The following is a 13,836-nucleotide window of genomic DNA, read 5'->3' as shown; positions in this document are numbered from 1 at the left end:
CTTGAGGGGCTTCTGGCCCAGGACATACTAACTAGCTGTGCAGCCTTGAACCTCTTCCCTCATCAGTGGAGTGTGGTAGATGGGCCCCCTCCTATCTCAGCTGTCACGATGGCCACAGGAGGTGCAAAAGAAGGAAGAGATAAGATTGTGGTCCAGTTAGAGAGGAGGAAACAAGAGCCAGGTGTGGTGGCGCATGCCTTTAATCCCAGCACTCGGGAGGAGGCAGAGGCAGGTGGAGCTCTGAGTTCAAGGCCAGCCTGGTCTGCAGAGTGAGTTCCAGGACAGCCCCAGAACCCTGTCTCTAGAAACTAAAGGGGGAAAAAATAATAAAATAAAATATAAAGAGGAAACAAGCTTGGGCTTAGAGCCAGGGTTCTAGAGCCAACTGTTGAAGTCTTTGGGGGCCTTCCCTGTTGTGGTCTCAGTTTCCCACCCCCCCCACCTCCGGTAGGATCTGAGCCTTGGATCTCTGCTCAGGATGAAGCTCATTCCCCCGCCCCCCCAGGGCGACTCACCCTCATCATCGTGCTGTGTGGCTCGATGCTCGGCCAGGGTGGGGTTAGTGAGGCAGAGAGGATCACCCAGTGGAAACCCAGGCCTAGCTGGTGGAGGTCGGGTCAGGTTGTGGGGGTGGGGTAGGCAGCAGGGTGACAATGGGCAGTGGGCAGCAGTGTGTGACCCTGGGGGCCCTGCTGTTATTACATCTGCCATTCACAGCCCAAACCATGTTTGCAGAACTTTCGATTCCCAGGACTAAGGTCATGCTTAGACACACTCAAGTCTCAAATCCCACACCCCATGTGGTACCTGCTGCTTGCAAGAGCAGGGCAGCAGGCAGGGCTGAGGGGTAAGGTGCCTGGCTCTTCATGGAGACAGGAGAAAGATGTACAGCATCACTGAGCTCTGACTCTGGACACACCCAAAGCCCGAGCCAAGGATAGCAGAGGGGCAGCCACAACAGAAACAGAGCCTGATCCATCTGCATACTGATCCTGGTTCCCTGCAACCTCTCAGAGCTTCCTGAAATCAGCTTTTCCATCAGACAAAGGGTGAAGGCTGGGGACCTGGTTCACACCACCTGTCACTGCTTCCATCTGCCACTCTGGCAGCCCCGCACACCAAGCTGCCTCACTTGGGGCTCAGTCGCCTCTCAGTTAGGAAGTCTGCACACTGGTATGGTCTGGCTCTGCCCCTCCAGCAGACTGACCCCTGCCTGAATGGGAGGCCTGGATACAGCCAGTGGGGAGCAGAAAGCAGAGCTTGTTGTAGCAGGCATCACAAGCCATGTGATCTTTACCCTTTCCGGAATGCCCTGTGTTCCGCTCCAACCCTGATCAATGTTGAGCTCACGGGAGTTCTCTTCAAGCCCCGGACTTACTGAGCAGGCTTCAAGTTCCTTCCTTGCTCTGAGTCTACAGAATGTGGATAAGGACACCCCCTGCCCCCATCTCCTTTCTGGGTCAGGAATAGTTCAAGACCCTTACCTCCTCTCCCCCGCAAGAAGTAGGTCTTACCTCTGTCTCACCACCTGACTCAGTTTCCCTCTGTGAGATACAAATCCTATCTACATCATTGTCACCCTCCAAAGAATAAGGAACTAATCCATGTTGAGCCCACGACTGGAGTTCAGCACGGGCCATACCACATGCTTCGACTCTCGTGACTTCCCTAGGAGAGGGAAACTGAGGCACAGAGAGGAAGCCACTTGAACACAACTCATGTTAGGAAGTCGGGCTCCTGAGCCTACATCTGTGGACACCACACTATACATAGATGTGAAAACTCGGCGCCTGGCACATAGTGGGTGCACAATCAATGCAGTAACTTGTTATCACACACACGTGTGTGCACGTGCAAAGGGAAGGAGGCTGCCTCCAACCTGTGTTTTTATTTACAAGGCACAAGCTGAGAGCAGGTTGGGGTCTGCCCGATGGCTTCATACTCCTCGTGGGCCAGTTCATCCTGTTATTTGGGGTTGTGACTGCTCCTGGGATGGGCACAGAGTAGTCAGGCTGGGAAGACTCAGTCCCCAAGTAAACTTGGTGGGGTAGTCTCATGCCTCCCAGGTCTCTCCCCGCCACCACCACCACCACCACCACCACCACCACCACCACCACCACCACCACTCCAGGCCCGGGCTGGCTTTCTCTCTCAGAGTTCCTGTGTGTTGGTGGTCACAAAAACAGAAGGTGGGGGCCAGGAGGCCAGATGGTGTGTGCGAGGCTCTATCTGTGGGGAGTGTGAAGCAGGCCACAGAGGTCCTCTCACACAAAGCCTGCTCTGTCTCCCCCGGCAGCTGGACTGCATTCTGACCCCTGCTGGAAGCTCTCCACCCACCACCATAGCAGCCCACCTGCTGAACCCCCGCCTTCCCGCTCCAGGCAAGGATGCCCAAGGTGGGGCAGAGAAGAGGCTCTAGGGCAGCAGTTCAAAGGGGGAAGCTAGGGAGAGACTAGGGAATGGTCTGGCCGTCCTTGGAGTCTGGGTGGGGCTGACAGGCCACAGCCCCGCTGAGGAGGCGGTAGCGAGATGGATTCCAGGCCCCACTCCATGTTCACATAGGGGAAGCGGTATCGCCTAAGGACCTGCGGAGCCCCAAGCCTCCGGGCCTGATGCAGCTTTGTCCTGACCAGCCTGCTCTAGAGATCTGGCCAGCTGGCTGTCTCTGGCCTTCTGAGCTGTGTGGTTTCAGCCTTGACCACCGCGTAGCTGCATCCAGGCTTAGCTGCTCCTGGGGTTCAGACCCCCAGAGCCATCAGTGCCCCCGAGCTACTGATCTTCTTGAAGCGATTGGCTGCGCTGACAGCAATGAAGTTTTTCTGGGGGACAAGAGAGGAATCCTGGTCAGTACTCTGATAGGAGAGAACCTGGGAGATGGGCGAGTGCCTTTCAGAGTTCCCCCTTCTGGCCCGAGAGATGGCTTAGCAGACAAAGGTGCTTCTAACTAAGCCAGAGTTCAGCCTCTGGGAGCCACATGGTAGATCCACAGACTTGATTCTTATGTTGTCCTCTGACCTCCAGGCCATGGCATGAGTTTGTCCTCTGTACCTTCTGTATATATATATATAATAGATAAATAAATGTAAAATAAAAAAGTAGGGAGGCTGGAAAGATGGCTTAGCGGGTAAGAGCACTGACTGCTCTTCCGAAGGTCCTATGTTCAAATCCCAGCAACCACATGGTGGCTCACAACCATCCGTAATGAGATCTGGTGCCCTGTTCTGGAGTGTCTGAAGACAGATACAGTGTACTTACATATAATAAATAAATAAATCTTTAAAAAAAAAAAAAGGTAGAAGACCTTTTAAAGATCTCCCTGTTCTTAAAGGAGGGTCAGAGGCCAGGAGAAACAGAAACCTACCACCTACCCAATTCTAAAAAAGTGCCGTGGCACTGTTTGGTCCAAGCAAACGAAGCCACTCATCCCAATTTATGAGTCCCTCCCTCTACAGCAGTGACTCAACCTGTGGGTTGGGACCCCTTTTGAGGGTCGCCTAAGATCATTCTGGATATTAGATATTTACATTATGATGACTCATAGCAGTGACAACAAAAGTCATTTTAAGGTTGGGGGTCACCACAACATGGGGAACTATATTAAAGGTTGCAGCATCAGAAAGGCCAAGAGCCACCACTCTATAGCCCGTCTCCTGTTCCACTCGGGCCTCTCTCACTCTATTCCAGCCATGCCGCCTGCCGCCTGCTGCCTGTGGCTCATTCACCATTCAGGTTCTGCCACGAGGCCTCACACTCCCTCTCTCCTTGAGGTCTTGATTCACCTGTTCATCCTCACTGGGCCTCTTGACACCCTGTTGGAAGGTATAACCCCTCCCCTGGCACTTCGCCCATCCCCATAAAAACTCTCTACCTTCATTGAGAGCTAAGTCCACAAGACCCAGATGCCTGGCTCCTGTCTCTACCGTAGCAGAGGAGCATTCGGAAGCAAGAGCTGTGCATGAAGTATTTGGGAAATGAGGGAAGAGAGTTGCGATGGGGTCAGAGATGCTCTCCTGAGCCCTAGCTGAATGCTCCTCCCCTGACAGGCAGGATGGATGAACAATTCCAGCTCAGAATGGGAGCTAGCCCAGGACCCAGAGAAAAGCCCATGTTTCCCAGACAAGGCCAGGCCCTGTCAATGGAGACTGCCAAGGCATAGCTGGTAGGGCTGGGGCTGGCAACGGGGCTTTCCTTCTCCCCAGGGCCTCTCAGGGCCCCCCTCCTTCTGCCCCAGTTCCCCTACCTTCCAACGCCTCTTCATGAGGTATTTCTTAAGCAGGATCTGGGACTTGAGGCGACGGTTGCAGCGTTTGGCTTTTTCTGCCAGGTTGTTGAGCCAGGGGTGGGCGAGGCACTGCTCAGCACTCATTCTGGCACTGTGCAGAGGGCAGTGTGGTGAGGGTGGGCCCAATGCTCTGTCCTAGAACATACAGGGTCCCCAGCCCGGGCAAGTCTCACCTCTGGTCCTTCGTGAGAAGATTGGAGACAAAGTCTTTGGCCTCATCTGACACAGCTTCAAAGGTCTCCTCATCAAAGTACCAGTTGGCAGACAGGACATTGTTTAAGGTCTCCGTGTCATCGTCTCCCAGGAAGGGAGAGAGGCCACTCAGTCTAAAGCGAAGGAGAGCAGAGCAAGAGAGTAAGCTGGCAGCTGCTGGGGACGGGCCGGAGCCTAGGAGGCAGCACGTGTTGGAAAGACCCGGGGCTTCCAGAGTGGGACAGACCTGGGTTTGAATCTGGCTGGGTGACTTTGGGCAAGTCACTTCCCCTCTCTGAGCCTCACTCTTCTTGTCTGTAAAATGGGCATAATCACCCCAGCTTCCCAGGGTTGCAGTGAAGATGAGGAACGAACGGTAAGTGTGAAACACAAAGTGAGCACACACATAAGAGCTATCCACTGTCCCTCTGTCTCCACCCAGGGCATGGGGATCTGCCCCAGGGTGGAATGTTGTGCTTTTAGGTAACCTTGGTTTTTGTTTTTGTTTTGTTTTGTTTTGTTTTCATATAGGAAATGGGTACAAGCCGGGCATGGTGGCGCACACCTTTTATCCCAGCACTAGGGAGGCAGAGGCAGGCAGATTTCTGAATTCGAGGCCAGCCTGGTCTACAGAGTGAGTCCCAGGACAGCCAGGGCTGCACAGAGAAAAGAGAAGCCCTGTCGCAGAAAAACCGAAAGAAAGAAAGAAAGAAAGAAAGAAAGAAAGAAAGAAAGAAAGGAAGGGAGAGAGAGAGAGAGAGAGAGAGAGAGAGAGAGAGGAAGAGAGGAAGAGAGGAAGAGAGAAAGAGAGAAAATGGGTACAAAGTTCCTCTTTCTGGTTCTCCCTAGCATTCACCAAAGAAATGCACCCAGGCTGAAGGATCAGGTGAGGACTACCTCAACAGAACCCCCAGGCCAGTCGTGTCCTCTCCTACCCATCCCTGCGCCCCCTTCCCCAGGGCTCACAGCATGTAGGTGATCACCCCAAGGCTCCACATGTCTGTCTTGTCAGAGATTTGGTCGTAGTTCACCACCTCCGGTGACAGGAACTCCGGGGTCCCAAAATTCACCTTCAGTTTCTCATTGGGGTTATACCTGGAGTGAGGTTAAGAGCTCAGGTCCCCAGCAGCCACCAGGCAACATCCCACCCCTTCTCCATCCCACCTCTAGGCCCCACCCTCCTACACGCCCAGCTGGTACCTCCTCGCCAAGCCAAAGTCAATTATCTTCACCAAGTGCCCAGTGGTATTCACACACAGGATGTTCTCTGGCTGAAGAGACAGGGATGGCCGGGGTTGGCCTCTGATCCAGCTCACCCTCCTTCCCTCCTCAGCTCCACCCTGGTCCCTTGCTGGGGCCCCACGCTCGGGAGTAACTTGTACTAGTAGATCCTAAGGTAGGACTCAGAGACCTGTCATGCCTGCGTGCTCTCAGCCTAAGGAGGCTGAGGCCCCGTGAGGAACTTGTCTCAAAGCACAAGGCTACCCAGTAGTTTTCCACAGGTGGAATCTCTCTCCTCTCAGTCCTGAAGAGGGTGGAGAAACTGAGGCCTGCAGATAGGCAGTGTGCCCTGGCTGGTGGCCAGGCAGGGCTGCTATCAGGAACTGGAGAGCCAGGGCCTGAGTGGGTAAGGTAACAAGGAGACCTCTAGACAGCACAGTTTCTGCTGCTCTCAGCTAGGCGGTGCCTGTCTTCCACGCGCAAACCTGTTCTGACAGCCACAGGCTTGGGGGCAGAGTCCTTTCTCTCAGAGCCTTGCATTTTAATTAGGGGTCCCACTCTATGTCCCTTCACAAGGGACTTCTGATGTTCCCCTATAGAGCTTTCCAGCCAGCCTAATTCCTAGAGGGATACATGTCTGTCCCTATAACTCAGAAATACCTCACACTTTCCCCCAGGCACCTTCAGCCAGCCACTCCTATTCTGCAAAGCCCACCCCTCTCATTCGCACGAGCCGAGACCTCCCCCAGCTTCCTACCTCAGCCTCCTGAGGTCCCCCTGAAACCATCTCCTCTCTCCTCCTGTGTTTGTCCTCATAGCTACCCGCAGGAGCCACTGGGAGACTGTCATGCCCTCTCATAACTTGACGCTGAGCAAAGCCAGAAGCTGTCAGATGCCCCATCTGCTGTCCTAACTCCACCAGACCAGGGTCTGTTTTCCCGTCTTCCCCCTCTGCATGTCCTGGATACTCTTTTGTGCCTTTCACAGCCCCCCCCCCTTTTTAAATAGATTTCATTTATTTGGACATTGTAGAATGGACAGGGAACATGTCCACCCTAGTCCCACACTAGGCGTGCCCTTCCCACAGCAGGGACTCAGCAACTGTGTGTTAAGTGAATGAGCGAACGCAGGTATTCACTCTGTGCTGACGGAGCTTATTAACATTCCAGCTCAATACTCCAACATCTGCCACGGGGACAGGAGACATCTGGTGACTTGTGCTCCCCTCTTCCCGTTCTATGTCCTAGGTAGGTTTCTAAACTCCTGGCAGCCACCAGTACTGACGGTGGCGAGTGTGCTGTGCATAATCTATTGGCTGTCCTTAGCCAGCTGTGCACAAGGGACTCTGTCAGCTCAGGATGGGAAAGTCCCCTTGTAGAGATCATCACTAGTGCCTGCCTCCTGTCTACTGGCGTGAGGCTTCTCGGTGAGCTCCGTGGGGATACACTGAATAGGCTGAGAGGGAGGAATGAGGCAACCTTGAGGGAGCTGAGCCTGTGACAGCGGCCACTCCAGGAGGCCTCAGCCAATACCTTGAGGTCCAGATGCAGGACCCTCATCTTGTGCATGAAGAGGATCCCGTCGCAGATCTGCCTGACGAACACCATGGTGTCCACCTCCGTCAGATGGTAGTCTTCATCCACAATCCTCTCAAAGAGCTCGCCGCCCTCGATGCTGTGTGCACAGACCCCTCTGCAGACCGGCTCTGGGCTGCTGGCCCTGCCGCCCAGCCCGACTCCCACAGCGGGCACTCACTATTCCATGAACAGGATGATCTCGTGAGAGGTCTCAATGGCTGCGTACAGCTGGATCAGGTTGCGATGGTTCAGCTGGTTCATGACCTCGATCTCCAGCAACACCATTTCCTGAGGAACAGGGACATCCAGAGGACCCACTGGGCGCCAACACCCACTTCAGCCTCCCCCCACCTGCATTCTTGCCTCCATCGCTCTCTCCCTATGACCTTGCCCTGAGCACCTGCAGCAGAGCTATAACTGGGTCGTAGGCAGGTGGGATCAGTTTCCAAAGCCAAAGGTGGTAGCACACGCTCCTAATCTCGGAGTCCAGGAGGCAGAGGCAGGAGTGGCAAGAGTTCAAGACCCGCCTAGGTCACACTATAAGACCCTGTTCAACCCCCACCCATGAAATGGGATGGATCCTCAAATACAGAGCAGCCATCTTTGCCATTTCCCTTTGGGGAATCTAAGAAGGTCCCAGATTTATCATATGCTAAGTCCTTGGTACCACCCTTCTCTATGATTGACTCTCGTACAGCCATTAAGGAAAAAAAAAAAAAAAAGACATAAGCCTTCACCCAAGCATTATGGACAAAGAGCTAGGAGCAATCGTCTCTGTGCCCACTGACAGTCCACCATTAAGGCCTTTGTCACAGTTCCACTCTAAGCCAGATAAGAAACCCAGCCACCCGTTACCCCCTCTTTCTAAGCTAAACAACTGTCACTTGTAACTTTCAGAAAGTGAGCAGATTAGCAGTCTCATTGGTGGGCGGATAGAAGCTATGGTAGGAATATTTACACCAGGAATTGGCACATGATGCTCATCGGGTCTCTCCTTGTGCCCACACCCCAGGGTAGCTGCTAAACTCTAGGCGTCAGAGCGAGGCTGTACAGCCGCATCTCTCTGCCCTTCATCCCACTCCTTCATCCAGCCCACACTTTGCCTACTCCTTCCCCAGAGAGGCCACATCTAACATGGTCCCTCTGAGAGAACTCCCCGCCACTGTCCTGCTTCTCTTTCTTCCTGTCACCACTCAACACCTGGTGTCATGCTCTTCATTTTGCTCCAGCCTTTAGTCATCTATCTGTCCCTATATTCTGATGTGCTGGTCCCATAGGGTTGGGGATTTTTCAGTCCTGTGACATTCCTCTGGCACCTGGTACGGTGGAAGGCAAAGAAAAAAAAAAAACTGCTCAGTGATCAATTAGCCAACAGCTGCCTCTATTTAACTCACATGGCTACGGCTGTGTGAGCTATCACAGGACACTGAGCATTCGTGCGGAAACAGATCTTGTAGCAGAGGCCAGGGAAGAGCAGTCAAAAGTACAGATCTGAGGCTGAGGGTGTAGCTCAGTTGGTAGAATCCTTGCCTAGCATGCAGGAGTGGCAAACACCCGCAACCCCAACACTCAGGAAGCAGAAGCCGGAGAATCCCGAGTTCAGGGTCATCCTCTGCTTCAAAGTGAGTTCAAGATCGCTCTGGGATACGTGAGCCCTTTCTCAATTAGTCAATCAAATGGTGGTGCATGCCTTTAATCCCAGCACTCGGGAGGCAGAGGCAGGCAGATTTCTGAGTTCAAGGCCAGCCTGGTCTACAGAGTGAGTTCCAGGACAGCCAGGACTATACAGAGAAACCCTGTCTCGAAAAAACAAAACAAAGAGAGAGAGAGAGAGAGAGAGATGCCCACTCTGAGAACACCTCCCCCACTACCTTGTCCTTGGGTGTCTGTTTCTTGATGACCTTGGCTGCCAGCTTGAGGCCTGTGGCTCTCTCCGTGCAGGTGCACACAGCTCCAAATTTGCCACTAGAACGGTAAGAGGAAGTGAGTGTACTTCCAAGACCCAAGGGTCAGCAAAGACCTGTGCTCCCTTCTTCTCCTGACACAGGCCTAATGGTGACTCTGGCTGCTCCTCTGAAAGATGGGAGCACTCACCCCTCCAGCCCCTACTCCCTCCTGAAGTAAAGGCTGCTCTACCAAGATGATGGCTGGACAGCACGGGGTGGGGGGAAAGAGGAACAGGCTACGAATGGTCAAAGACCCATCCAGAAAGTGACCATAGTCACTGCACTTTGGGAGACCCGATAGATAACATGTGTGAGCACACAGAAGTAAGTGCAAGCATGTGGGCTATGTCCTAGGGGGTGTGTCTGAGCCACGGGGGGGGGTGGGGGGCGGGGCTGGATGCTCCCCCATACATGTTTCCGAGCTTGGTTTGCTGTCTCACCCTCCCAGTGCCTCCTTTGAGTTCATGCTGAATTCACTGTTGACATTTCCGGTCCTCAGCTCCACGATCCTGTGTGGGAAGGGGGCTGGGGGCGGTGGACAATCATCTAAGGAGACAGAGTTGAGCTATTAGTCAGGGGTGAAGACTTCTGGAAAATGTCTTTAACACCACTGCCTCCTGCCTGATCTGCCCCACCCTCCAAGAAAAATTGAGTTTACCAAGTGATGCCTGGGAGAACATCTGGTCAGAACTGGACTATCAGACCCACCCAATTCTAGTTTTGCCTTGTACACCCAAAATGGCCTTGGGCATCTGTCTCCAACACTGGGAATGCAGGTACTCTGCAGGTACGATAAGACAACTGGCTGACTGGGCTTAGATACAAGCTATAGGGAGGAGGGGGGGGGCTGTTTTCATTAAAAACAGCCAAACAGGTCCATTCAGCATCTGTAAAGTGGAATCCCAGACATGGGAACCGTTGTATCTGAATGACGGCATGGGTGGAGACACTTGCGGGCCACCTGATTACACACCACAGTGGGGCGCCCAGGGACACAACAGTTCGGTGGTGAAACACTGCCACCTAGTGGGCATTGTGAAGACAGCGGGCTCCGAAGGCCAGCGGGCTGACTCATCGGAATGGAAACCTTAAAAATAGAGGCAGCAGGGAAGCCACTCTGGTGATAAATCAGACGGCCCTTGGAGGTGGTTCAGGCCCTGTCATGCCAAGGATGTGATCTCTGGGCGGGACAGAGGTCTCTGGAGCCGCGGGGGCAGGAGGCAGGGCCCCTGGCCACAGCCCAGCCGCCAGGTCCTCCCACCCTGTCTGAGTGGCACTCTGCCGCGAGCCAGGCAGACTGGCCGGTCTCCCAGGGCACCTCAGCCTGGAGGAGGGGGTGTCAGGACACTCTGGGCTCTCCTGACCCTGTGTCACCCTACCCCCAGCCCAACTGCACCCCTGCTGGAATCCCCTCCTCCTGCTGTCAAGGCTGCTCTTCCACCGCCCCAGGGCTTTCTCTCAGTACCTGTGGAGTCCCGCCCCAACGTCCCTGACCACTGGTCCCTCGAACAAGCATCTGTGCAGCTCATAAACCCATTATGGCTCCCTGACACCCTGCCCTCCACCAATTCTTTTCAAAGCAACTGACATTGAAACCTTTCCTCAGACAGAGCCCCGACTCCACTTTGCAGAGAGTTTTCGTTGTTACACTTATCTGTGTGATTTTCTTTTTTTAATCCCATGTTAACCAAAGTAGAAGAAAACCAAAAGTGGGTTTTTGAGTCACAAGGTCTTCACTGTCTTTGGACATTTTGTTTCCCTTTCCCATGTCTATCAGAAAGAAATACTACCCGGTGTCCTGTGACATTTGCACCAGGGAGCCTAGGGGATGGTGTGCATCAGGGTCATTTAGACCCATGCATAAGGAAGGATACCTCGGCTACTTCATCACTTCCCTCCCCCAGGGCGCTCTAATCCCAGTCTGCCCCTACCTACCCAGGATTTGGAAGCAGTCTTCCTCCCTGGCAGTGAGACAGAGGGCCTGCCCCACCTCCACTCTCTCTGAGGGAACAGCCTGGAACCCGATCCTCTGGGGGGTGTCCCCTTGCACCTTAGCCTGCCCGGCCTGGCCTGAGGCTTTCTCTGCCTCTTCCTTCTTCTTCTCTGCCAGGGCGTTTGTCCCTCCTGCTTTGACTGGACCAGGATCTTGGGGGTCAGGGGTCACAGACACCCCTGTAAAGACGAGGTCTGTTGTCTCGCTTAGGGGCTTCACAGCCAGTGTCTTCTCAGAGCTAGAAGGTAAGAAGAGAGACACCTCAGGCAGGTTCAAGGCTTCCAGACCAAACTTGACATCTATTTTGTCCACATCAAGGGCCAACTCTCAACAAGGAAGAACCTCTGATAGACCTGGCTGCTATGCTGTGGCTAATCATATGAGCCAACAGGAAGCTATAAGGCTCCCAATTCATAAAAAAAAAAAAAAAAAAAAAAATGTTGCCCTGGGCAGCGGTGGTGCACATCTTTAATCCCAGCACTTGGGAGACAGAGGCAGGCAAATTTCTGAGTTCAAGGCCAGCCTGGCCTACAGAGTGAGTTCCAGGACAGCCAGGGCTACACAGAGAAACCCTGTCTTGAAAAAAAAGAAAGGAAGAAAGAAAGAAAGAGAGAGAGAGAGAGAGGGAGGGAGGGAGGGAGGGAGGGAGGGAGGAAGGAAGGAAGGAAGGAAGAAAGAAAGAAAGAAAGAAAGAAAGAAAGAAAGAAAGAAAGAAAGAAAGAAAGAAAGAAAGAAAGAAAGAAAGGAGAGAAGGAAGAAATGTTGCCATGCAGTAATGTGTCCCTATGACTGGTGTGAGACGTGTCGCCGTTGCGTCTGCAGACCATGAGTGTCTAGTTGTGCATAACTGGTTGTATCGGCTTATGAATGGTTAGTCGTCTTTTTGTAATAAATTAAGGAGGCTACACTCCAGCTCACCACTCACCACTTGGGAAACAAACATCCGGAAGCCTAGTGGGGGAAAAAAAAAGCATGTGGCCTGGCCAGTCTTTGGTGACATCCCCTGTCTGACATCCTGTTCTCTGAATGAAGGTGATAACAGGGGGTAGAGGGGATGCCTGCACAAGAACTACCCTCCCCAGCATGAGATCTGGTAATATCCAGTACTCAGGCAGAGTCTGGAAAAAGGAGCCACGGGGTCTCTCCCTCCCCAAGCAGGGCCATTCACCAGGAGATGATAGCCGGGCAGCTAGGGCTGTGGAGAAAGGCAGGTGAGCCCCTTCTTCCTGCTTCGCGGCATTCTGCTGCCTTCTTGCCTGCCTTGGCTTCTCCGGATCCCTGGTTGCCTGAGGGTGCTTGCGTGGGGTCCAGCTTCTGGATGCTGGCCTCGGCTGTAGCAGTGGGCAGGGGCAAGGCTGCAGGAGGCCCCTCACTGCCTTCAGCAGGTCCCCCACCTCCATCTCCCTCTCCTGAAGGGCCCTGGCTGCTGGCTGAAGCTGGGACCGGGTCACCCTTTTTCTCTGGGCCAGGGGCTTTGGCGGGATCTTTCTTCAGGGAGGGTGGATCTGGATTGTTCTTTGGATCTGGCGCGCCCGGGTCTTTCTTCGCGTTAGGGGGGCTCAGGTCTTTCTCTGTGGCTGGGGCGCTGGGTTCTTTTTCTGAAGCTGAAGGTCCATCACCTGCAGCGGCTTTAGGTGTCTGTTCTGCAAAGGAGGGGGGCATCCATCAGCATCCCCTCCCTTCTTCCCCCCTGCCAAGTGGGGCAGAGACCTGCTCTGGGTCCATCCAAGTCTCTGGAGCCATTTGGTGACAAACTTGTCAGGAGCTTGGGGGCTCCGCACCAGTTTCTCCCGCTCCGGATGAGTTCTGCTGGCCTCCCGACAGTCCTTGCATACGTACTAGTTCTGAAGTGAACCCCCAACAGCCACGGATGGAGGTGTCCCATCTCCCCTCTAACAGAGGCTTCATGCAGGCACTGGACCCAGCCCAACTCCACCCACAGATTATCCCCATTCCCAAATCCCTCACGCACCAAACAGAGAACCTTGGGCACAGACTTCCCAGTGAGAAGCCTGCCCAACCCTGGCTTCAAAAACATCCCTTCTGAGGCTCCTCCCTCCTATCTCCTGCCCCGGCTTGGCACCTGTTGACAGGCTCTGGCTTCCCAGCTCAACTGCTCCGTTTTCTGTAGTCATGAGGTAGGTAGGCGTGTGCGTCTGCTTGTCTAACTCAAGTCTTTCTAGCTGCAGAAAGAGGAGAGGAGTGTATCAGGTTGTCAGATTGCCCCTTCTTTTCCAGCTGTGGTGAGAGAAGACCAAGGCCAGTCAACTGAGAGGAGAGATGTCCCTGGATAGAGAGGGGCAACCTGGTGGCCGGCAGTCTGCTGCAGCTACTCAGGCGCAATCCTGGGGTGGTTGTAAGGGATTGGGCCCGGTGGGCAGAGGCGGAGGCAGGGGCGTGGGCAGTGGAGGCGGAGACTAAGAGGAGGATCTTTGACACCAGGGGCCAAGCAGTGCGGGTTGCCACCACCTGTCACTCTTGGCCCCCGTTCAGAGGACACGGCATTCTTCCCACGGCCTGACATGGGGTAGAATGGCGTTGGAACCATTAGGAAGAAAAAGGGAGGGGGCATTTGAGCCCTGGGGAGCAGGCTGTGGCCAGGATACGGGAAGGGGCTACAAGAAG

General features: G+C 54.0%; 1 protein-coding gene across 3 annotated transcripts; it reads right to left on the bottom strand.

The window, feature by feature from the left end:
* Window positions 1-1,828: 1,828 nt before the first annotated feature.
* Window positions 1,829-13,613, bottom strand: Mylk2 (myosin, light polypeptide kinase 2, skeletal muscle). 3 transcript variants are annotated; one of them, NM_001081044.2, is made up of 12 exons: window positions 13,295-13,542; window positions 12,380-12,854; window positions 11,154-11,449; window positions 9,659-9,764; window positions 9,144-9,237; window positions 7,451-7,560; window positions 7,228-7,369; window positions 5,675-5,745; window positions 5,441-5,569; window positions 4,456-4,608; window positions 4,241-4,373; window positions 1,829-2,819 (listed from the first exon to the last, which is right to left on the bottom strand). In NM_001081044.2, exons 1-12 carry the CDS (start codon window positions 13,344-13,346, stop codon window positions 2,739-2,741), a joined length of 1,842 nt encoding a protein of 613 aa, NP_001074513.2. In that variant the 5' UTR covers window positions 13,347-13,542; the 3' UTR covers window positions 1,829-2,738. The 3 variants fall into 3 exon arrangements, with proteins under 3 accessions (NP_001074513.2, XP_011237783.1, XP_006499382.1); XM_011239481.2 differs by lacking the exons at window positions 12,380-12,854; window positions 13,295-13,542 and having other exon boundaries at window positions 1,847-2,819; window positions 11,269-11,309; XM_006499319.3 differs by lacking the exons at window positions 1,829-2,819; window positions 4,241-4,373; window positions 4,456-4,608; ... (2 more) ...; window positions 7,228-7,369; window positions 7,451-7,560 and adding an exon at window positions 7,568-8,588 and having other exon boundaries at window positions 13,295-13,613.
* Between the last annotated feature and the right edge of the window lie 223 nt (window positions 13,614-13,836).

The sequence above is a fragment of the Mus musculus genome, chromosome 2, assembly GCF_000001635.26.
Source record: "Mus musculus strain C57BL/6J chromosome 2, GRCm38.p6 C57BL/6J".
Lineage (NCBI taxonomy): Eukaryota > Metazoa > Chordata > Mammalia > Rodentia > Muridae > Mus > Mus musculus.
The sequence above is the reverse complement of the archived record's forward strand: the minus strand, read 5'-3'. Positions and strand labels throughout refer to the sequence as shown.